Here is a 24223-nt window from a genome sequence, read left to right on the forward strand (position 1 = left end):
CTGCCTTCGTTTCGTCCCGGCTTCAATGTATCTTGATAACTCAACTGATTTCCAGACTGCTACAAATACCTTCTCATCCAACAAGGCAAATCACTTCTACCATAATACAAAATTGCTATCCGCAAGCGAACCGTTCATGCCGATGGTAGATGACACCGGATCAGGCGTTATCGACGACCAATTTAATATCCTCCTCGCCAAGAACAAGCTCCCAATCAACGTCCCGACCATGTTCACCAATGTCCGTGACGAAGCAAGCCTCTACATGGCCATTTTTGGCTCGACCCAGGGCCCACTCGCTACATTGCTTAGCGTTATATTCGGCGATACCCTCGCTCGGAAAATAATATCCTCTGGGGCATATAAGGTCGATGAGTCCGACCACGATGCCGTCCTAAACGCTGCTTCCGATGCAGTATCGCACAGTCAGTGGACTTGCCCACAGGGCTATCTTCTTGATAATTCTATTTCCATCTTTCCTGTCCTATACGAAGTCCAAATTGCAGATGGTCATGCAGAGACATCGAATATGCCGGATATCTGTTACCCGAATACTGCGTACAATGCTTCCTGCCACACCTCGGATGTCTTGCTCGCGTGGGGTACCCTGAATACCAAGACGGAAGATGTGTATCCGTACTACGACGATTGGGATATTTTGCACTCACAGCTTGTTCATGATGTATTCGGTGCGTTTTTCCGCGAAAGGAACCCAAATCCAGATTTGGAGTTCTTGAAGATCCGTGGTCCTGCGTATGCAAGTACTCTCGATATATTTGGTGGAGAGTGGGTTGGTTCGAACTCTTCGTTTGGGCGTTCTGAGAAGCGGTTTCTTATTGAGCAGTATACGGCTTCGACACGGAATATGACGCTTTTGGGAATGCCGCCGTCTACTACGGCTAATTTTGAGGACGAGGAGATTTGTGCTGTGCTGCGCGATTATGGGTTTACTTTCCAGAGGGCGCGGCTGTCGGATTAGATTCACGTTGAATTCGGTTTTGGTTATTGACTAAATCGCTACAATGAACAACTCTTGAGCATTTAGTTTCAGATATATATGATGCACATTCAAGTTCAAGTTCATATTCGTGTGCTTTGATCTACTTGAGCTTGTCATTCCATACTCATTCGAATGGGGAGTATCATAGGTGCAATTAAGCGAGAAAACCACAAGAAACAAAACGCCAAATAAAAAAGTCCGCCAGACATAAGAATGGAATGCTAGGTTTGTCGTGAAAAAGATGAGTCGCCAAAGGCAAAATGTTGTGATAGAGCCGATGAAAACTAAATGTCCATATGCCCGAAAATGAAAAAAAAAATGAAAGAGATTCGTTAAATATCAACGTGCAGCAAGTCGTGGGAATTATTCGTAAATCGGAACCCTCCGCGAGGGAATGTATCCGTCATCTTCAGGAACAGTGGCCGGAGGATATCGCCTTGAAGGGGAGCTGCGAGGGCTCGCCCATCCTGTTGTACGGGGGTGGAATCCAGCACTGCTGTATGATCGCGGCCGCTCAGACCCGCTTCCTCCGCTACTGGGTCGACTATTACCTGTACTTCCGCCACTGTAACTTCCTCTTCTCATATCATCTGCGGCGTGAGTCCCTCGATGTCTCGGTACTGCTCTTGGCGGAGGAGTTGGTGGCCTGTAGAAAGGTGGATCTGGAGCAGCTGGAGCAGGAGTTGAGTCACCGAATATGAATTCGCGGAATTTGACACCCGCTGTGCGCGATCGAGAACGGTCCTTTGAATGTTCCTTTCGGAAATCTCTCGGATCCCTATCCCGATGATCTCTCGGGTGAAACTTCGATGAAGGCTCAGAGTGGGATTTACTAGATCGTGAAGGGTAAGTCTCATACCCGCGGCGATCTCGGGTAGGGCTTGTCGGTGACAGATCTCGGAATGGCCTGCGAGTGTAGGCTTCGTGGGAGTGACGTCTGGCATTACTGCTAGAAGGTGGTGAGAGATGCCGTCGGGTTTGGTGCTTATTCGGTTCCGCACGGTCCTTGCGGCGGCGTGCAGACTCATCTGAAGACACATCAGAGACATTTGGAATATCACCTGTTCCTGGGCTTAGTGGATGGCCGTGCCGAGCACCTTGGTCTCGTCCGCTTGAATAGGGCGGACGCTCCCCCCATGGGGGAGGGGATGAAACTCTCGGGGTCGAAAAGCCCGGTCGACTCGCTCTAGGCCTGCGTGTAGAGAATGCGGGATATTCTCCACTATATCGTCGGCGGTGATTGCGATGATCGGTGGGCCGATCGGGCTCCGCATGACTGTGGCGCTTTGACGCCGCCCGGCCTGAACGCGAGAAATAGTCGTCTTCGTCGGGCAGAGGATCCTTGCCACTAAAATGGTAATGATATGTCCCAAAGTCTGGCGGCGAAGCACGCTTCGTGTGTCTTTTCAGATAGTCACGCTCCAATCGCCGACTCACGCCTTCATGCCATTCAAGCATCTCCGGGTCAGGCTCAGAAGGAAACGCGTCTCGAGGGATCGTCTTGGGAAAGATCTCGCCATTTGCGTCTACAATATCCCAAAGGCTGACTGCATTCTGCAAATACACTGAGTGTTCATCTGGGTCCATCAACAGTTGTATTGTCTGCCACCGCACGAAGCCAGTCGGAAGTAGCGAGGGAATTGATGGGGGTTCGTAAGGGTTGGCTGAGGGTTGGAGACTGTGGAAACATCCTAGTGACTGGTAGATGAATGATAGGGCTTGTGCCTTGGTCTCAAGGAATAAAGGGTCGTAGTTGCCGCCGACCTTGCGGTAAAAAGTAGCAAGTCGATCCGGGGTGATATCAGTGGTGGCGTTGGTATCGAAGGAGCACTTTGGGTGTGTTATTTTGGTATCCAATCCACTTCAGATGGGTCTAGAACTTACCATCAACTGCGCTATCCCTAGACATAGCTGTTCTAGCAGCGGGGCTGGGCTTTTGTCTGAATTGATCAGCGTTCCCCAGTTAATATCTGCAAAAGCCATGAATGTGGGGTATGAGATATTGAGAAGTGCATGCAAGCCGACTCATTAAAGCATTTCATCTCACAGGCTTCGAGGTTGGGCGCATGTCAAGACAGAGGTGACAGCGAAGAGGAAGAGAGCGGTCAGGCACACACGGGACCCACTGCGGGGAACCAAAGAAATGCGAAGTATGGAAGGGATATGAGTGAAGTATATAGAATACAAAGAACAATGAAGATACTTAACTATTAAGAGATGTCTGATATCTCCATGAGTTGCACGGCTGAGAATACATGTGACTTGATGTCACGATACCCGTGACTCATATACATACGCTGCATGACTGTGAAGCCTGATGTGGCGCTGTAGATCTGACCCAATCACCAAAAGATCTCAATTAAGGGACAATAATACCCTACGCTAAACTACTTTCGGTAAGGTGTATCTAGATCCATTGAATTAGACGAAATTGGTTCTGAGCTGAGATTTTGAGCTGGGATTTTGTGCTATGGACTTGCGGCTAATTATCTGTTGTAATCCTTCCTGGTACCCTCGCTAAACAGTACTTGACGATCATGACATGAAAGGCTTTAATGACCACGATGTAGGCCTTCCCAAGGAGCCCATGACAATGAACCACCGTTGTTGCGACCATCTCCTTGCCTTCTCTATTATTGTCCTTATAGCCCGTTGGAAAATGCTGATCTCGTGTCAGAATTGAAATCTGAAAGTTGAGATGACTGTCAGCCTCTCCCAAGACAATCTCGTTCTCCGCGCGCGAGATGACAGGGAATACTGTAATAGTATCGATGCCTTTTTCCTCGGCCGCTGCCAGTATCTCCGTGGAGCGCTTCACGCCAAAGATTGACATAACTCCATCTCTAATCCGCATCAGGACTGAAAACCAGACAGGTGGCTCGCAAAGAAAAGCCCGCGCAAGGGCATCTGGGCTGTATTCTCCAGACTTGGTTACTGGAAGGGACACAGCAAATGCGTCAACAAAATAAGCGGATTTATATGACGATGCCAACCTGCTTTCATTTGGAAAGGAGACGGCACGAACGGGTGCTGGTAGCATTTTTCCTTGCGCTGAGCTAGTGTGTAAAGAAGACGAGATTGGGATATAAAGAAGCGAGTGAGAGCGCGGTCGAGTTTGTGCTATGGCGACGCGAAGGTTTGTTTGGCCAACAAGCCGTGGAAATGAAAGCATTAGTTAGTTAAGTTATATGGCTTATGTATCAACATGGCTATGAAGACGATCGAAGGGGTGACAACCGTTTTATCGAGGTTTTGATCCGTCTAGTAGTCTCCGAGGGTACCCGAATAGTTGCCCGTGAACACCCGTGATAAGTCATGTGATCATGTGGATAAGGTACATTCCTAAGGTGGTTAGCGGATGTGTGCCTTAAAAATAGGAGACTCACTTTCATTCCAACACTCCACATTTTAGGATGTTACAAAAAAAGATACTCGACATTAAACAGTTTCCAGCAATAAGCAAATCCTGCTAACATCTCCGACTGACTCGTTACGAACGTTGAACACATCGTATCAAATGTATACAGCAACAAATTAACACATAATATTGCGCCATCGTGGCCGCTTTGGACTCCTTGAGACGGAGTAATATATCTAGCGCGTAATCTTGCGCGCTAGTTGAATAGCGATGACCATAATCCCTGTTAAAAAGGAATGGCGGTGACAGATATAAAGCCCAAATGCCACAACTTCGGACGAGATGAGATTTGACTCTTTTAGGCGCCATATCTACAAAACACACTTCCTTCCGAACCATGTCTGCCGCGTATTACTGGCTAAATCTGTACTCATCTTTGTTATCACTGATCTTCGTGCTATACGCGCCTTTCAAACTGTGGAATCTACGCGGTGCAGCTACCAAAGTGGTTCCTAATCTCCATGGCCACATCAAAACAGTCAGATTGCCTTCCCTTCCCTAAAAATACCCATCGACTTGCTGATGTGTCCATCTGGAGCCAATAGTTCCTAGTCCTTGGGCTTACCGTTACCCAAATTATTTCTCTCATTGAAGTAATAAACCTTTCAGATGGTTTGATTTACCCGATTCCATTATTTGCATCGACTGTCGCTATTTTCGAGCTTTCTATACTGTCGTTCTTAGAGCATCGCCGGACTGTGCGGCCGTCTAGTACAATCTCTCTATACGTGGGCTTATATTCTATCAATGATTTTATTGTCCTGACCTTACCGTCGGGGGATCTTGGAACTGCCGGGCTCATCCTCGTGAGCATAAGATTGGCGCTGGAGTTGAGCCTATTGGTAGTGGAGTTTCCAAATAAACTCTCAATCTTACAGCCTCACTATAAGCATGTCGTGCCCGAGGAAGCTACGGGAGTTCTTGGTCGTGCGCTGTTTTGGTGGATCAATCCTATTATCAAGGAGGGTTACTGTAAAATCCTAACACAAGATGACTTACCCAAGGTCGACCAAGCTCTCTCCTCTACGATCTTAAGGGAACGGGTGATACGGGCTTGGACACGGAGATGTAAGCATAATATTAACCAATTCTTCGCAACGAAATAACTGACGTTCTTTTCAGTAAAACCAGAGAACAGGTTCACCTTACCGCGTGTTCTCTTTGGTTGTTTCCGGGCAGAGTGCCTGTCGCCTATTCTACCACGTTTCTTCTTGATAGTCTTCCGCTACTCACAGCCGGCGCTTATCAAAACTGCTATCAGCTTTGTGCGAAATGACAGCCCCCACGACAGCATTGATTCAGGATACTGGCTTGTTTTCCTCACTGCCATCATCTATTGCGGCCTTGCAGTAGGTTTCCTAAACAGCCACATCAAATGAAGATATCTGATCATATCGTTGTATAGATCTCCACATCGTCATACCGACATAAGCTTAACCGGCTGCGGATGATGATGCGGGGGGCTCTTATTGGTCTTCTTCATGCTCGTTCGCTCAGAGCTGAAACTTCACCTGAACAGGATGGAAAGGCCTTGACACTAATGAGCGCAGACGTCGACAGCGTCAACACCTCTGCGGAAATGATTCATGAGACTTGGGCCCAGGTCGTGGAAGTATTGGTCGGAACGACTCTCCTTGCAAGACAAATTGGATGGTTTTCACTACTGCCCCTACTCATTATATTTGGTATGTTACAGGCAGACACCGATCTAGACAAAAGCTAAACCACTCCAGGGTGCTCACAAATGAGCGCATATGTTGCAAAACACCTACAGGGAAGACAAAAGGACTGGAGTGCTGCAACTCAGGATCGCCTTTCAATGCTCACCTCTATCCTTGGGGGGATTAAAAGTGTGAAGATTCTAGGTCTCGAGCAGGCTGTCAGCCTCCTCGTGTCGAATTTGCGGACCCGAGAGATTGCGAGGTCGGTAAGCCTACGATGGATTATGGTAGCATACAATGCCAGTGGTAAGATGCCACCAATCTCTTTTGACTGTGATACATTGAGGCTGACTATTGGTTGCTCTTAGCTAATACACTAGGGATATTCTCCCCGGTATTGACGTTGATCCTGTTTGCTGTCTCTCGCAACGCACAGGATGTACTGAATGCTGATACCGTCTTTACCTCCATTGCTCTTCTCGGCCTAGTCACCCATCCGGCCAATATGGTGATGACGATAATACCTCGTGCTATTGCATCTTTGGCAAATTTCGAAAGGATACAAGCCTACCTGACGCAAGGATCGTTGGCAGATGAGCGTAGCAAAGACAAACTGCAACCTGATCGACGACTGGCATTCGAATTGGAAAATGTTACCGTCCAACTCTCTAGCTCACATTCAGTTCTTCGGAATGTCAACTTTCAAATGACCGAAGGTTCAATTGCCATATGCTCAGGACCTATTGGCAGTGGAAAGTCAGCCCTGGCATTGACAATTCTCGGAGAAATCAACCTCACGGAGGGTAAGATTACTGTTTCGGATGATAGTATCGCATTCTGCAGCCCTTCTGCCTGGCTTCCTATTGCCTCCATACGGGATGTCATTAGCGGACAATCAAGTGAATTTGATGCAGACTGGTACCAGACTGTCATCCAAGCCTGCAGTCTCAATACTGATTTAGAATCCCTGGTTGATGGAGATATGACATGGGTTGGAAGCGGTGGCATTAATCTTTCTGGGGGACAACAAGCTCGCATCGTAAGTTCCCGCTTGTTCAGACGCTCAATGTTTCACATCACTGAGAGAATTTTCGAAGGCTCTTGCTCGTGCGGTGTATTCTCGCTGTCGTACTATGATCTTAGATGACCCGTTCAGTGCGATCGATCCGGCAGTGGAGAGCCAAATTGTCAAGGCATTGCTTGGCCCTGAAGGGCTTCTGCGCAAAATGGAAAGCACAGTCTTTCTCATCACGCATGGTAGTGTGTCATACCCACCATTATCCGTAGTTTATCATTTCTGACATCGCTCAGCTAAGTATTATCACTTGGCCGATAAGATCGTTTTGCTCAATGAAGGAGAAGTGCAAGTCTGCAGCCCCCCAGATGCCACCCTTCAGGAAGACTCCCAAATGAGAAAGATGCCTGTTTCACAGAAGACACCTGAGGGTGATCTATCTGCAAATAACATCAAATTCCAGACAGATGGAACACGCATAGATGATGCCGCTGCCGATAAATCAAGGAGAACCGGTGATTTGGCGGTCTACGGTAAGTGCTGTATCTACAGTGCTACACGAATCCTGAGTGAGATCTAATGCAAAATCCAGGCTATTATTTTGATGCAGCCGGCATTTTAAATATATTGTTCATGGCCAGCTGCACGGCAACATATGCATTCTGTCTGACTTTCTCACAGTACATTCTCAAGTGGTGGACGGAATCCAACACTGTAAACTCATCGTTGTATATTTTGATTTATTTCCTGTTGTCCCTGATGGCTTGGATAGCAACCAACGGGACCATGTGGTTAGTCCACCTCTCCTACCAATCATGCCATATAACTTAACTATTTCAAGGTCGACGCATATACTCATCGCTCCACGATCTGGTTCTGCTCTGCATTCTCGACTCCTCGGAAAGATAATGAAGTGAGTTTCAAAAGTCTGCTCGACAAGGAGGCCAAGTCGCTAATTTTATCAGTGCGCCACTTTCATACTTTTCAACTTTTGAGATCGGGACCATATTGAATAGGTCTGGCTAACTAATTCCATCTGATAGCAACTTTACTAAATTGTGCATACGTTAGATTCGGTCAAGATATTCAATTAGCCGACAAGGAAATGCCTTCAGCTCTGGCAAATCTCAGCAACCGTATGTTCAGGATTATATTTGCTAGCCACCTACTCACCCGTGGACGCTAACATGAGATGCCAGAAATCTTCAAACTTATGATACAGTGCATAGTCATATTTCTGGCCCAGCCCATTATGGCAATGACTTTACCGCTTTGTACTATCTGTGTATACTTGATTCAACGAGTTTATTTGAGAACCTCTCGACAACTGCGTTTCATTGACCTAGAGTCAAGAGCAAAACTCTATACAAGTTTCCTAGAGACAGTGAGCAGGATATGCCCGCCCCAAGTTTGCCAAGCGCTAATTCCGGAACAGGTTGAAGGAATTGCTACAATTCGTGCATTTGGATGGGAAGAAAGATTTGCGATCAACAACATCCAGAAACTAGACATCTCGCAGAGGCCGTTGTATCTGCTCCTTTGTCTACAGAGGTGGTTGAATGTGGTTTTAGATTTGTTAATCGCAGGAGTTGCCTTGGTTTTAATTGCTTCAGCAGTGAGGTTTCGGAATACAGTTACAGGTGCTGACATGGGTATTGCGCTGAACATGATTATTGCTGCAAACACGACATTGCTTCGCTTGGTTGAAAATTGGACAACACTCGAGACTTCCCTTGGCGCAGTGTCACGGCTGCGATCTGTTGATCATGGCACCCTTTCTGAAGATGAAGGCTGGGACTGCTTAGAGCCCTCTCCCGAGTGGCCGAGTATGGGTTCCGTGAAAATCAAAGACCTATCAGCAGGCTATAAGTCAGTGATTCTTGTCAGGACATGATAGACTAATAACTGATAAGCTTTATGTTTGCAGTTCACAGGTCCCAGTACTTCGTGGGGTTAGTATGGACATTCCAGGTGGCTCAGGTGTCATTTTGTGTGGCCGGACTGGCAGGTACTTGAAACCACCCAATAATTTCTTGAAGTTTTAAAAACTGACTGAACTTTCAAATGGCTTGTTGCAGTGGCAAAAGCAGTCTATTTCTTACGCTGCTGCAGTTATTAAGACTCCAGGCTGGAACAATTGAGGTTGATGGCGTGGATATCACCCGCTTGCCAGTACATGTTGTACGGCGCCGGTGCTTCGTTACTGTACCTCAAGACCCTTTTATGCTTCCCGACGCAAGCCTTCGGTTCAACCTTGACCCCTACAATCAGCATCAAGATGTTACAATCTTAGAGATCCTTCACAAGACTGGTCTTTGGTCAAAAGAATCTACACTCGATCGACAGAGCTGCACAACGAACGCAATTATTCCCGGTACCGTGAATACAGACTTTCTCGATCAGCCGCTGGCTAGTTTCCCACCTGTCTCTACAGGTCAAAGACAGATATTCGCCTTCACTCAGGCGTTACTCAGAGTCACGCCATCAACTCTCGAATGGGACCCTGTGATTGACCAACGGAAACCGATTATACTCCTGGACGAGGCCAGCTCGTCCTTGGACCTCGAAACGGAAATCAAGATGCAAGAAATGGTAAAAGAATATCTCGTGAATCAAGGGCATACCACCATTGCCATTGCCCACAGAATCAACGCCGTGCGGAAAGACTTGAGACCGACATTAGACACTATAGTGTGGATGGAAGATGGGAGGCCTCGGAATTTCCAGAGATCTAATGAAGTGATTGTGGATATTGACATTGATGGCGATAGGTGAGAAATGTTACAATCTGAAGGGTCGTTCCTTCCTATCCTGTACTAAATGTTCTGGTTGAAGTGCACTCTTTGGTTTCAAGAATGGGCTCATCACTAAAGAAATTGTAAAAGGAGTGTGTGTTTAATAAAACGAGCACTTGCTCAAGTAACTGTTTAGTTATCCATCGTAAGGTGGTTGCCGACTAAATACATAAAGCCAGGAAACGAAATGACTGTATAGAAGTGAGCATTTCTGGTCGACATATATTTAGGAGCTCGGGGTCGACGGCAGATGTGCATTGAAAATACCCAGGACATCACGGAGGACAGAATGTTCCACTCATGTCTCGTTCAACCATGCATATAATACACAGTCAATATGGGTGTAGTATCAAGGTCGGCTAAGGCTGGTATGAACAGTTCTGCGTAAGATTGTCAGAGACGCGTTATCATGATGTGCTGATATAGTGTATAGTGTATACTCACAAAGCTACCAACCCACCACCCAGGGAGAGTGCACAGCCATGGAAATGGAAACGAAGAATTGACTTGAGGACATACACCCGTGCTAGGTCCGAATATACACGCATACGGTGGATAGTAGTTATCGATGACGGCCGAGGTATTGGTTTGCTGACAGCACATATAGAACTGGGTTGCCTCGAAGTTAGGGTCAGAATCTCCGCTAACTTCATTCGAGTCTCTGGCAAGCTGAACCAGGAGGTCATCGCTTGATAAATTGAATTTTGGTGTGTCGATTTGGATATCTATTCCATCAAGTTGGCCAGGGGAAGAGCCGGATGGTGCACTATCAGATAATCCGGTAGGCAGGGCATTGAGATTGTCTTTAGGTGCTGTAGAAAAGGCAGCTTTTGCTACAGCACACAGGATGGTAAGAATAACCAGACGCATTGGAATACACGAAGGTAGCCAACGACAAGGCAACTAGATCTGGGACCAAGATTTTGCTTGACGGTTGGTGTCCTTTCATGGATTTATAGTACCACCATGTTACACTATTACTATTCAAAACCACATCATCGTGAAATGTCGGACTAACACTATGTAACCTTGAAGTGACACAGCACTCTAAAGATTAGATTCATAGGCGCTGGTTTCACTAACTTAAGCAGATCTCGGCATAAATCGCAATAGAAGCGAAAGTAGACTTGAAGCTCTACCTTCAAGTAGGTCTAAATCTCGTATTTTTTTGGCTATCAAGGAGATTTTCTGAGGCTAATTTCGGCTAAATAAGTTCAGCGAATCACTTTAGGGCGATTGATTTTATGGGTCATATAATAAAGAAAATAAATTACTATTACAAGATATATAACTTGAACATGTGGAAGATCTAGAATGCTACGGGTCAAAAGAAAGATCGAAGACTGAACTATAATTTCGCCAAAAGTATCGAAATCTAAGCTTATATAGACACCGTGAAACATCGTACTAACACTATGTAACCTTGCAGTGTCCAGCTGACTGAATCGTTTGTTCACTTCAGCCCAACCAAGATATTTCTCCTCTCTAAGCTTCTTCTTCTGGACTATGGTAATCCTTTCATCATTTTCTTGAGGAACAAGATGTTTTGCATCGGCTACATTCGTGCCTGCGCTTGTGATTACGTGGGTTTCTTCGTCTCTTGAGATACCCTTTGATACTGATCCGTTATTTATACTGGAGGGCGTGTGGAGGCATTGATACAAGGTACCTTCAAACAACTAGGACAAGAACTGTATTTGCTCTTCAACCGGGAGGAGAAATGATCCCGAAAGGTAAAAATGACATTTTGGCGCGGTCATTCGCTTGGAAGACAGGTCGACTAGACCAGGAGGTATATCGGGGTATTTTGGGATAGCAGTTTCACCAGTCTCTCTGAGACCAAGCAGTTGAAAAGACTTCAGAGTCACAACACATTAGTGCGTACACACAATTCAGAAAAGCGGACAATAAGACAAAATGAACGGGGAATATTGACCATCCTGGGGTTAAACATGGGGAAAGATCACAAGATATCGTGTGGCTGTGGTGTCCGTGCCCGAGAGAGCTATAGGTGCCTGTTTTAGGTAGTATTGATGCCTGAATGCCTGATTATCGCTAGAACCAAGACCGCGTCTTACACCGCATATGTCAAAATGAAGCTTTTGACGCCATACAAATTTATGTATCACCACTTTTTGGGTGGTTTACTCTATTTTCGGTACGGATTAACTAAGCCCGGCCCCTAACTAGTCTATATTAAAACTTGCCAGGTGATACAAGAATTTATATAGTGTTAAAAGTTTCATTTTCATATTTGAGAGGATCAACTAACAGACCTAGCCCATCAAGGCCTCTGTAATAGTACCTAATTCAGGCATTCAAGCATCAATACTACCTAAAAAAGGGGGGTTTTTTTGCATGGCAGGCACCTATACCACTACGCATACGCCTCATTGATGTCCGCTACGCAAATCTCCGTACCAATAGTGATATCAAACAATTCTTGACCTCAAAGTGGCAAACAATTACATAACACTTTCTATTCTGTGCACCATTCGACCAACATACCAAGACAAGTCGAATGGGCCTAGATGGAATAGTTGATGCTGCGGAACCCACATCTCTCTGAATACCTCCACCTGATCAACACTTGAACCACCTTGCACACACCTCAAGCAACCTTAAGGATCGTCAAGAATGCATATGACCACAAACAATTGACGCTACCTTGTGACTATCGAACGACGCCATATCTTGTGACAATGGCCTCAATAATGCGACTTGGGTTGAGAACAGCCATACTTAAAGCACTTCAACTCCTTCTCCAGGTTTGAAAACTGATCAAGTCGAACAAACAGTGATTTATAACAATCAATCTTTGAAACCCAGCACCGATACTAGCGACACGAAATGTCCTTGCCTACAATCTCCAGGATCAACCCCACTTCGGGGCCGACTACCGGTGGTATAACAGCGATAATTTCAGGAACCAATCTTGCTGGAGCCACCACCGTCACATTTGGGACTGTGACCGCCGTTCCCACTTCGTCCACCGCAACGACTGTCTCCGTCGTAGTGCCAGCTAACACAGCCGGCACCGTACGAGTGAGCGTTACCACCCCCAACGGTACCAGCACTTCAATTGTCAACTTCACGTATGTGGTTGCTCCTTTGCCGAGTCTCACCTCGCTGTCACCAACCAGTGGGTCGATTTCTGGAGGGAACACGGTCACATTGACAGGAACAAACTTGGGATTTGTTAACTCTGTGACATTCGGCGGCACGGCTGCGACTAGCGTGGTAGCACTTTCCAACAACACGGTAGCAGCGGTCGTCCCCTCAACCGTGACACCGGGAGCTGTAGACGTCACGGTCAGTGATGCAGCTGGCAATAGCAGCACTCTGACCGGGGGTTATACATACACTACGATATCAGCACCCACGGTCACGTCTCTGAATCCCAATAACGGCCCTGCGACAGGCGGAACGCTGGTTGCGGTGACAGGAACTGGGTTTGTAAACGCCACGGCCGTGACTTTCGGCACAACTTCGGCTCTATCGTACACGATTGTTTCGGGCACTTTGATCAATGCTGTTTCTCCGCCTGGAACTGGTACAACTAATGTTTTCGTCACTAACCCGGGCGGAACGAGTGCGGCTGATACTGGCAATGTTTGGACTTGGAATCCTACTCCAACCCCGACTGTCACGAGTTTGTCCCCAGTCAGCGGACCATTGAGCGGCGGTAATGTCGTCACGGTGACCGGAACGAATTTGACTGGCACAACATCAGTCACATTTGGTGGTGTTACAGCGCCCTTCTTCGTTGTCTTGTCAAGCACTGCCCTCAATGCGACAGTCCCCGCGTCGACTGTCGCCGGTACGGTTGATGTGGTTGTTACAACACCTAATGGATCTAGTCCAATCAACCCAGGAGACCAGTATACTTACATTGCTGGCCCTGCACCCACAGCTGTGGAGCCGTCGGCAGATCTCATAAGTGGAGGTACACAGGTTGCGATCACAGGAAGTGGTCTGACGGGAACTACGAGTGTGCTATTCGGAACCATCCCTGGTACCGCAATAAATGTTGTATCCGACTCTGAAGTGGATGTGACTACACCTTCGCATGCAATTGGGACAGTACCAATTACGGTGACTTCTACTGGAGGGACCAACAGCTCACTGACCTTCACCTTCGAGGCTCCGCCGATTATATCTTCGATCACCCCAGCCTTTGGTTCCACTGCAGGAGGAACTGCAGTTTCCATCAGCGGCGCAGGTCTGTCGAATACAAATGAGGTTCTGTTTGGGGCCACACCTGCTACGGCCCAAGCAATCATTTCGGACAACCAGCTGACAGCGACCTCCCCTCCTGGACCGGTCGGACTGGCTCCTGTGACTGTCGTGACTGATGCTGCTTTTAGCGATGCCGTGCCTTTCACTTATTTGGGCGCTCCGACTCTGGCAGCGCTGAGTCCTACCACGGGATCTCGCCTTGGGGGTAATAACGTAACCCTAACCGGGTCCGGATTCACTCAGGCTACCGCAGTGACATTCGATACCTCTGGAGCCCTATTCACCGTTGAAGATGACGGCACTATCACTGCTGTTGCGCCTGCGCACGTCGCGCTTGGCGCCGTGCCCGTGACGGTCACAACCCCGGGCGGCATCAGTGGTCCCCAAACCTACACCTACACTTGATTATTGAGGAAGGCCAGGAGAAAGCAGAGACCAAAGGACTTGGCACGACTCAGAGATGTCTTATTGGGGTTTTCAACGAGATTCTGCTGCTGAAAGGAAATGATTTTTATTTACCACCGGTAGTTTAAGCGTACAACACGCTAAGCTTTGATCTTAGGGCGAGCAAACGTTTTAACAACGTAGCAAAGCTAACAAATTGAATCAATATTCGAGTTTTCTTTGCAATTATTTTCTCCGAGTATGCAGATTCACGTACGCCATGCTTTAGGGGCATATATTGGCTATTAGCGCGTGAAATATCCGACATGAATAGTCTAGGGCCATGGGGCTGTCTCTACGATTTGATAGTAATAGTTACTGGGAGGAGGATGAACTAAGTCATGATTTAGACGGCTTCCCGGTAGGAAAGCCCTGAATACTAGGAGGAATTACAACAGAGCATTACAGCATTACAGTAAAACAGTCCATATCTAGTGGCTGTTATAGTGCAATGTGCTAGTGACCCAATTGGGATCGTCTCATACGATGAGCTAGCTGATTAGGAGAAAGGTGGTGCTTGGCTTGTATAAATATTCAACATCATAGTTATGTATGCACGCATGAGGTGTGGTAGGTGTGGTGTGTTACACGAAGTACATTATTGGTTGATCTGGAAAGATCATCGTATTTCGGATTCGATTTCATCACACTGAGATTGTATTTCCATATAAGATCAAATCACTCGCAATGTTCAGAAGACTATTCATAAAATCAAGATTCCCTATTGTATAAGTTCTAGCAGTGCCGAACACTGCAGACTTGTGGGTTTGTGAGCCTTGTAGACGATGCAAGGGGGTTGTTTACTCTAATTTCCCGGATGTGCCTCGACGACGGTGGCTTGCATGCGTCGTACAACATTGTAAACCCTACCTACTCACCATTTGATGTGATTGATATGCACTAGGACGATCATTATCTCATTTTATTTAATAGCTAACCATCTTCCTTGATCCATCTCGCTATTCTATATATTATCAACTCTGGGCAAGATATGGATACAGTGCGCGAGTCACCTCTGGGACAACTTTTACGAGCAATCACCGGTAATAGGATTCTACTTTATCCGGAAGAAAAGCCGGGATTTGTTCCATCGAAGTCGGCAGAGACAAAATACCAGATTGAGTCCAAACAAAGTCTCGACGGCAACTCTATTATAACCCCAGCACTGACTTCAGACTTCCCCCCGGATGTAAATTCGGATGGAGCACACACGCGAGATGAGACAAAGAATATAGTCGATTGGTACGGACCAGACGATCCAGCAAACCCGAGAAATTGGTCGTCATGGAAGAAGAGATTTGTTACCTTTCAGATATGGTACATATCACCTCGCATTTTACCTCTATGCTCACACAGCAGTTTTTCTAAGTCTTGACAGTTTGTACACGTTCGCCATCTATTCTGGCTCCTCAATCTACGTTCCAGCTGAACCGTAAGCTCTCAATCCAACAACAAAACTTTCATGGCGACTAATTACCCAACAGCCAGATAATGGAACATTTCCAAGTCAGTCAAACGAAGGCTTCATTGGGTTTGGCATTATATGTATTAGGCTGTATGTTCCTACCATATCTCTCGCAGGATAAGTCCTAACGCTTCGGTTCCTACAGATGGCCTTGGTCCGTTGCTCTTCTCGCCCTTAAGTGAGGTTCCATTGTATGGTCGCAATATCCCATATATTACCTCCTTAATCATCTTTGTCATGCTGTGTGTTCCTACCGCTTTGGTGGACAACTACACCGGACTTATGGTTCTTCGACTTCTCCAGGGCTTTTTCGGAAGCCCCTGTCTGGCAAGTGGTGGTGCCTCGATGACAGATATGGTTCGTGCAACAATGCCTTTTAGTGTAAGAGGGTGTATTCCTCTGCTAGAACTGACAATCTATCGGACTATAGTATTCGGATATCTACCTACCGCTAGGATTGACCAGCTGGGTTGCTGCTGCGTACGGTGGACCAGCTCTTGGTCCGGTTTTGTCGGTCTTTTCAATCGCCAAAAAGGGGTGAGTCAATCGATATTGCATGCATCATACCAGTGGCTAACTATTAGTCAGTTGGCGGTGGGCGATGTGGGAAATTCTTTGGCTGAGTGCACCCATCCTTGTTCTTATGACCGTCTGTCTTCCAGAGACATCGACCGATAATATCCTCCTCCGTCGCGCACGGCGACTACGCAAAGTTACTGGGAACTCGAACCTTTTCTCGCGGTCTGAGATTGTGCAGAACAGCCAATCATTTTACGACATGCTCCTTGATTGCCTGATAAAACCCGTCGAGATAATGGTCAAAGACCCAGCCGTGCTATTCGCCAATTTCTATACATCCCTCATTTATGGAATCTATTACTCCTTCTTTGAAGCGTTTCCGTTGGTTTATCCGGCCAAATATGGGTTTGATGCTACGGATGTTGCGCTAATCTTTATCTCGATTATTATCGGCTGTGGGCTTGCAATTGTTGTCTATATTGTTTATCTTCATACCCGTCTCATGCCGGATCTAAAAGCCAACGGCCAACGTGCACACGAGCATCGCCTGGCCCCTGCTCTATTCGCTTCTTTCGGGCCACCGGCCGGACTTTTTATTTTCGGTAAGCAGAAGCACCCCGTTCAAGGCGGCGGTTTAATATGAATCCAGAGACTAATTTTCATGCCGTTTAGCCTGGACTACCAACGGAACTATCCATTGGGCTGTGAGCGCCTTAGGTATTGTCCTATATGCAGGATCTATCTTCATTATATTGCAATGTGTATCTGTATACCTGCCGCTTGCGTACCCGAAGTATGCAGCTTCTCTGTTTGCCGGAAATGATATCTCACGGTCTGGTGTTGCGTTTGCGTTCATCCTCTTCTCTCGATTCATGTTCATCGACCTTGGAATTGAGAAGGGGGTGACTCTGTTAGCTGGATTGAGTATCTTAGGGATTGTAAGTCTCCTATGCGACAATTTGGTACATTCCATGTGTTAACTTATACCCCAGATTGGCATGTTTATTCTCTACTTTTCCGGTGCAAATCTCCGTGCTAGATCTAGCTTTGCAGAGCATAGCTGAACAAGTCGTGGCGATCGCTTTCGGTTTTACTTTCGGTTTTCCTTCAAAGAGTTCGTAGTTTCGTCTATAATATGAAGCATTTGGTCTCACTTTTTAATCTAAACCCCAAGTGCAGAGCGGACAGGGAAACGAGAGACTTTCTCGATGCATGCTGACTATCGGATGACATAATCAAGCTCTAAATCCATGGATGCCTGATTGTACGGAGTTGGTGCCTGGATATGCCTGAATATGCCTGAATCACATACCGCTTTCGACGCCGCTAAATTGAAGCTATTCCTACCCTACAAATCATCCCTTTCTTCGAATCCCTAGCGTTGAAAACCGTCCCGGCCGCATAAACCATTGAATTGAAGCTATTCCCACCCAAAACTGGAGCTCTGGAGCTGGAGGGCTATCGGATCGAACACTTCAACCAATTCTTTTGTTCTCAGCTTACTCTCTCCACATCCTTATCCCAAGAAAGAATGATGGTTATCAACTACGAACAGAAACGTCTCGGTTCATAGGGATGCTGCGCTCCCTGCTGCGCTTAACCATCGGATGTTTACTTTCAAAGCCTCCAGTCAACGAATACGGACGCGTCAACTTATTTGCACATCGTTCTTAGGCTTGACCCCTGCTTATTTGGGCTAGTTGCCACCTAGTCGCCGGATTTCAGTTGCGCGCGATGACTTTCTATAGGCTGACGCATGGCAAGACTATCCAGATCTGACTGATATTTCTGGATGGGGTTCATGACAAGTTTTATGGTCTGACTACGTGGTATCAACACTCAATAACGGAATCAAAACAGACTGGAAGTTTCAAAAGGAAGGGGCAGCACGATCTTCACTGCATCGATTGAGGCTTGCGTTTCACTGCCTACATACCTAACCATCGACGCTACAACCTAATTTCTGTTTGTTTATTGGCAACGTCACTACATCGAGTACATAGAAAGGCTTGGGGTAGGTCATCCATACCGGTTGATGACCCAGTCGAGATTTTTGCAACATGGTCTATAGATCAGTTACCCACGCGAAACAGCTTCGGAGAGCGATATCAAATACATACAACCCGTTCTTCAGCCTCTACCATAATGTCCTTTCCTATCAAATCAATCCCTGTTAGAAAATACAGGCCCACATTCCTAAATTGTCATCGACCAATGTTATCGCTTGAATGTCAGCGATCAACAATTCCACCACCGAGGAATCTCTCATTCCGCGATCGGCATGCCATCGCCGAACAAACATTCAGTCACAACCATTATTATTGAGAACCAATACCAGAACTCGATTCTCACCTCGAAATATCTGTCTGCCTTGATTTTCCTTTCCGTGGCCTGAGCTTGGGAATTTTTACACAAATCAGCAATTGGATAGGCAGTCGATCGTGGTTTGATTGGTATTCCAGCCCTCGGGTGAGTATGTACATGTGTCTGTGGTTAGAATTCCACACGCGGCATTTCATCGCTAAGGCCTCTATCTAGAGGATAGGCGCAACTAATATCCGTAGCCCGTGTTGTTAAAGTTTTTTTTTTCTACTCTACTCGTTGAATCAGTGTGCGTCCCATCTTCAACTCACTGCTTCGATCGAATACATTGACATCCTCATTGATGGGACATACCCACACCACTTTCACCACTCGATTTACAATTGCATCCTCATACATCAGTGGTTGTTTTCTTCTCAGCCGGTCCGGCGACTATCCCTTCAGTCATCCAGTCGACCACCACGCAACAACCAACGCATCCACCAACACATCCACCTCGGTTCGATAGCATATCATTATGGCTCTTGTTCGAGACCCATATTTCTGGAAACGGTTCTCAACTGCAGTCCACATGGACGAAGAGTCAAAAGCAATTGACCGGGCACAAGCAAAACAGGATGCGTAAGATACCCTCATCTCCACTACATTTGTTGAACCTCAACTCACCCCCTGTAGGGCATCATGGCTTACCCGCGAAAGAATGAAGAGCAAGCGTTCGATCATTTGCGGCTTCATCATTTTTTTCGCTGTCGTGCTCGTCATCGTTGTCAGCGTGGTCCTATGGTGGCTTGCTAAGAACAACTGGCTCCAGCCTCGTCCGGATACTGCTCAATAACCGGCTTTGGCTAGTGAAGCGTTTTTGATTTGATTTGAAATTTGGCGTTGAACTGGAGTTTGCATGGCATTGGAGATATACCCGCCCCCCATACGGCGTTGGGCATTTTGCTTAGATAGCTTTTATATAGAACTGCATACCATGGACAATCTTAATCCTCTATCTCATCTAGTTATCTCGTCTATCTATGGCATCTAATCTATGAGGCGCATGCACTTACCACAATAGGCATAGCGTGCCTGGGCAGTGGCTCCTTATCTTTTCTGCGGAGAAATTGCCGCTGGCATCTGGTGGTCGGTGATTTGTCCGATATTTTGAGGGTTTCGAGATCAAAGCAGACCTCACCCAAGTATAAAGTAAGTCTACATACATATTGCCCATTTCCGTACGACATAGCTAAATATAACTGTACAATCAAAACAGCCCTGAGGGTTGGTGTCCACGGCTAACCTCGGTGCTACCCGTCTAGCCGGGTCATATCGCATTCTCCACTTCTCCACTTCTCCGCATCGTATAAAACCCCCCATCCTCCCCCTCCTTCTCCTCTTTGTATCACACCGACATTATGCTTCCTCCATTTGACTATTTCGCCTACCGTCGCATACGGTAAGCTTGTCTTTCTCCTCTCGAGCTTACATGATCCGGGGCTAATATCTACAGGAACCATAAACAAAGCGAACGAGAACTCCGCTTTGCAGGTCTTCCGCAACAGTATCAACTCCCCATTTCCGACCAGGACCGGAAGACTATCGACCAGCCTATCGCGGAGCTTGTTCACGATGTCCACGACTCGACTGTCTCCGCACTCGATGTCCTCCGCACCTATGGAAAGGTAGCCAAAAGGGCTCATGAGCGAACCAACTGCGTCACCGAGCTGATGCTGCCCGAGGCCGAGTCATGGCTGCAGTCAGAAATCAACCTGAAGGGTCCGTTGGCTGGTATTCCGGTCTCGTTGAAGGATTCTGTTCACGTTAAGGGATTTGATGCAACTGTTGGATATGCTGCTATGGCTGGAAAGCCTATCTTGGAAGATGGGCCTATGGTGAAGCTCTTAAAGGACGCCGGTAAGCTTATGGCTCTTAAGACACGTTCGTTGGGAGCTGGATTACATACTGACTTTCATAGGCGCTGTCCCATACGTTAAGACTGCTCTGCCAATCACCCTGCTCTCTTTCGAGTCAGATAACGGGCTTTGGGGTCAATGCCGCAATCCACATGTTCCAGCATACTCGCCCGGTGGGTCAACCGGTGGAGAGGCAGCATTGCTGGCGCAGGGTGGCCGCATTGGTATTGGATCCGATGTTGCTGGATCGGTGCGCGTTCCCGCCGCGTGGAGTGGTATTTATTCGCTCCGCTGCAGCACTGGCCGCTGGCCCAAGGGCGGCGTGAACACCAGCATGCCCGGCCAGGAGGGCATTCCTAGTGTCTTTAGTCCTATGGCCCGTACGTTGGATGATTTGACATACTTCACTCGTGCGATTATCCGTATGGAGCCCTGGAAATATGAGCATACTGTGCACCCCATTGCCTGGCGCAGCGAGGTCGAGTCTGAGGCTCAAAATAAACCTCTTCGCATTGGTGTGATGACCTCCGATGGTATGTACCGACACTCACCCTGATAGTCAAAGTCAGCCCACTTACAAATCTCTAGGTGTTGTCCCCCCAACCCCGGCTATTAAGCGCGCCATCACAACAACGGTAGCTGCGCTCACAGAAGCCGGTCACACAGTCTCAGAAATCACCACCCCACCCACAGCAGACCCCTTTACGGGTCTGAATCTCGCCTCGCAACTTCTCAACTCAGATGGCTGCCATCACTTCAACGTCAACCTCAAGAGCTTCGAACCCTCCGACCCAGGCGCCATCCAACTCACCCGCGTCGCTAACCTCCCCCGTCCACTCCGCTATCTCTTCTACCTCTACGTGCGCTACATTCGCCGCGATAAGGTCACCGCCACTCTCATCCGCGACTTCGGCCCCAAGTCCTCTGCCCAGGTCTGGACCCTGACCGCCCAGCGCGAAGCGTTCCGCGCCGCCTGGCACAAGTGGTGGGACGCCGAGCCCCAACAATTCGATTTCATTTTGTGCCCTGTCAACGCTACCCCGGCTCTCCCGCATAAGGCCATGCACGATGCCGTCTCCTCGTGCGGTTACACCTTCCTGTGGAACTTGCTCGACTACTCCTCCGGTGTTATCCCTGTCGGCCACGTAGACCCTATCCGCGACGCCCTCGACGCACCTTACAAAACCGTCCTCCAGCGTCTGGGCTGTGACAACGGCATCGCGCGGGGTGCATGGAAATACTACGACTCGGCCAAGATGGCTGGCCTCCCCACTGCCGTGCAGGTTGTCGGTCGCCGCTGGGAGGAGGAGCATGTCCTTGGCTACATGGCTGCTGTGGAGAAGGCGTTAGAGCAGTACCATGATCCACAGACCAGTGAGAGCTGTCGATATACCCTGTTGGAAATTGATTAAGTTGGACTAGCCTGGAATGTGTTAATTCGATGGGGAGATCTTCCGGACTACTCCGGAGTATATTATATTATCCCCCCGTTAGTACATGCAGCCAGTGATGTAGCTAGATCGTATTTGGTATAGTCTCGTATGCTGTCAATAGGATGATTGGGTTCTTAGCGGCGTCGGAGCCGAGACAATGAAATCCTTCGAGGTCGAGTTCACCGTTCTTCCCGAATATTTAATTCTCTCTCCTTTTTTTCTCGACAGCTCCAATTCCTCCAGTGACGGGGATAAATGCAGTGTAACGGCGCTATGCGTGGTGATATGCGGGGGGCCTGTTGACATGTCTGTGGGGATTCTCTTGGGTTTTCGTCTCCGTCGATCTGCACGGAATTCTCGTCGATCTGCACGGGAAAGGCCTTTCGTGCCGAATTTGTGTGAACTCGACAATTCGCTATTTCTTACTTCAATCGTTTATATCCCCACACACATCCTTTCCAGCTCCGTACTCGGACTAGCTAAATATTAATAGGTTCTCGTCGATCGACGGGCCAATGCCAGTGGACCTGTCACCTGAGTCTTAGTCGATGTAGACCCTACCTGATGTCAGCGCTAACCCTAACCATGCCATCACATATCATATATCCCTCATGTCAGGCGTCAAACCCCACGCTGATTAGCTGGGTATTGTCTAGACCTCTCCACTAGCCTTCTTCACGTACTTTCTCAGTGCTATACGTATATTCTTCCTGCAGATCTTCGGTGTGGCAGGACTGAAGATGAGGGGACATCGGAGTCAACCGGGGCTTTACTGTCACAAACTGCGGGTTAGCGGATCCGAGCACGGTGTTTACAGGTGGGAAATTGTAGCTGAAGGAATTCTTGCATTAACTAGGAGGAATACATAGTGATTGTTAGGTGTTTCGGCCGAGGGAACTCGTCACTCGAGGTGTGCGGAGCACGGAATACGGAGTACTCCGTAGATAACCAGCAGGTCGCTAACTGGACTCATAATCAAGCACGTATTGTCTCATATTCCGGTTGGCTTGCATCAGAGGAACAATGAAGCTCTATAATATGGGGAAAAGGCAAATGTGGAAAAGAAAGACTAGGTCAGAATGTTGATCGCATAAAGAGGCTAAATGTAACAATTCAGTTACAATGTGCTTCTATATCAGACATAATGAATAGTATTTCCAAGTATCTACAACTTAGACTTACTCCGTCGAATCCCACTGGAATTGCTACTCCAGGATGATTAACCTCACGATCGACGGGGTCCCACCTATCAGAGCCACGGCCTATCAAAAAGAGGTTAAACCCCGTGGGAATCATATTTCCGTCGAGCATTGACGCACTCCGTATATAATAATGTAGTGATATGGCAGTTCAACGCACCCTGCCATTACCACGGATTGTAATAGGAATTCCCCTCGAACAAAGACATCTAGACCGCGGGGGATATAGAATTGCAACGGGGACTGCTTGTACCGTAGAAGAAGAGTGTTATAACATCCATGAAATAAAATAAGCTGTGGCAATAGTCTGACATTCTATGTGTCCACTATACTAGGATTCCCGGGGAATGACTGGGCTAAAGAACATTGAAAGGAGAACCCCCCTGTTTGGCAATCTTATTTCAGGATCGACTTCGTATTGAACGGCTATTCGGAGTCCTTTTCCTTAAGCTCTAGGAAAGGAGGTGCTCTCCATACGGAGTAGATCAGAAATTAGAATACTCCGTGCAATATAGTAGTCACTATACACATGCAAAAGACTCCACCACAGTCAGAATGCATGTAATAGTAATAGAACCCTTGAATCAGAGCCTGGAAGCAAATAATTAATAAAAAAGGAGTTATCATAAAAGTAAAAGTACGCGATTGATCTGCGGTCACGGGAGCTCCCAAGCTTCTTCCTCTTTACCCTTTTCTTCCCCACTCCCAAACATCTTCGAAGCTGTCAAAAGTCACAAAAAATTGTCAAAATTGTCTGATATGATCTACATAGGGCTTTGCTGTCAATATCAATAACCGATCACCTTGTTTAAACC

At 47.3% G+C, this 24223-nt stretch overlaps 9 protein-coding genes across 9 annotated transcripts; 7 read left to right on the forward strand and 2 right to left on the reverse strand.

Moving 5' to 3' along the window:
• Window positions 1–25: 25 nt before the first annotated feature.
• Window positions 26–979, forward strand: N7518_005715 (CAZyme family CE10; the record flags this gene model as incomplete). Its single annotated transcript, XM_057186642.1, has 1 exon — window positions 26–979. One exon carries the CDS (start codon window positions 26–28, stop codon window positions 977–979), a length of 954 nt encoding a protein of 317 aa, XP_057043412.1.
• A 384-nt stretch (window positions 980–1363) lies between these two features.
• On the reverse strand, window positions 1364–2983 carry N7518_005716 (uncharacterized protein; the record flags this gene model as incomplete). Its single annotated transcript, XM_057186643.1, has 2 exons — window positions 1364–2830; window positions 2885–2983. The coding sequence occupies 2 exons, from the start codon at window positions 2981–2983 to the stop codon at window positions 1364–1366; spliced, it is 1566 nt and encodes a 521-aa protein (XP_057043413.1).
• Window positions 2984–3482: 499 nt separating this feature from the next.
• N7518_005717 (DUF2867 domain-containing protein) lies at window positions 3483–4040 on the reverse strand (the record flags this gene model as incomplete). The annotated part of the gene is made up of 1 exon (XM_057186644.1): window positions 3483–4040. The coding sequence occupies one exon, from the start codon at window positions 4038–4040 to the stop codon at window positions 3483–3485; it is 558 nt and encodes a 185-aa protein (XP_057043414.1).
• A 2122-nt stretch (window positions 4041–6162) lies between these two features.
• On the forward strand, window positions 6163–7674 carry N7518_005718 (uncharacterized protein; the record flags this gene model as incomplete). Its single annotated transcript, XM_057186645.1, has 4 exons — window positions 6163–6385; window positions 6448–7118; window positions 7177–7339; window positions 7391–7674. 4 exons carry the CDS (start codon window positions 6163–6165, stop codon window positions 7672–7674), a joined length of 1341 nt encoding a protein of 446 aa, XP_057043415.1.
• A 1068-nt stretch (window positions 7675–8742) lies between these two features.
• Window positions 8743–9869, forward strand: N7518_005719 (uncharacterized protein; the record flags this gene model as incomplete). Its single annotated transcript, XM_057186646.1, has 3 exons — window positions 8743–8920; window positions 9022–9046; window positions 9173–9869. 3 exons carry the CDS (start codon window positions 8743–8745, stop codon window positions 9867–9869), a joined length of 900 nt encoding a protein of 299 aa, XP_057043416.1.
• Window positions 9870–12739: 2870 nt separating this feature from the next.
• N7518_005720 (beta strand repeat-containing protein) lies at window positions 12740–14533 on the forward strand (the record flags this gene model as incomplete). The annotated part of the gene is made up of 1 exon (XM_057186647.1): window positions 12740–14533. The coding sequence occupies one exon, from the start codon at window positions 12740–12742 to the stop codon at window positions 14531–14533; it is 1794 nt and encodes a 597-aa protein (XP_057043417.1).
• Window positions 14534–15563: 1030 nt separating this feature from the next.
• On the forward strand, window positions 15564–17620 carry N7518_005721 (MFS transporter; the record flags this gene model as incomplete). Its single annotated transcript, XM_057186648.1, has 8 exons — window positions 15564–15889; window positions 15951–16004; window positions 16057–16127; window positions 16183–16394; window positions 16468–16574; window positions 16626–17158; window positions 17229–17494; window positions 17549–17620. The coding sequence occupies 8 exons, from the start codon at window positions 15564–15566 to the stop codon at window positions 17618–17620; spliced, it is 1641 nt and encodes a 546-aa protein (XP_057043418.1).
• A 1775-nt stretch (window positions 17621–19395) lies between these two features.
• On the forward strand, window positions 19396–19713 carry N7518_005722 (uncharacterized protein; the record flags this gene model as incomplete). Its single annotated transcript, XM_057186649.1, has 2 exons — window positions 19396–19499; window positions 19554–19713. The coding sequence occupies 2 exons, from the start codon at window positions 19396–19398 to the stop codon at window positions 19711–19713; spliced, it is 264 nt and encodes an 87-aa protein (XP_057043419.1).
• A 565-nt stretch (window positions 19714–20278) lies between these two features.
• Window positions 20279–22188, forward strand: N7518_005723 (putative acetamidase; the record flags this gene model as incomplete). The annotated part of the gene is made up of 4 exons (XM_057186650.1): window positions 20279–20319; window positions 20374–20777; window positions 20839–21309; window positions 21365–22188. 4 exons carry the CDS (start codon window positions 20279–20281, stop codon window positions 22186–22188), a joined length of 1740 nt encoding a protein of 579 aa, XP_057043420.1.
• Between the last annotated feature and the right edge of the window lie 2035 nt (window positions 22189–24223).

The sequence above is a fragment of the Penicillium psychrosexuale genome, assembly GCF_028828465.1.
Source record: "Penicillium psychrosexuale strain IBT 29551 chromosome Unknown utg000003l, whole genome shotgun sequence".
Taxonomy (NCBI): Eukaryota; Fungi; Ascomycota; class Eurotiomycetes; order Eurotiales; family Aspergillaceae; genus Penicillium; species Penicillium psychrosexuale.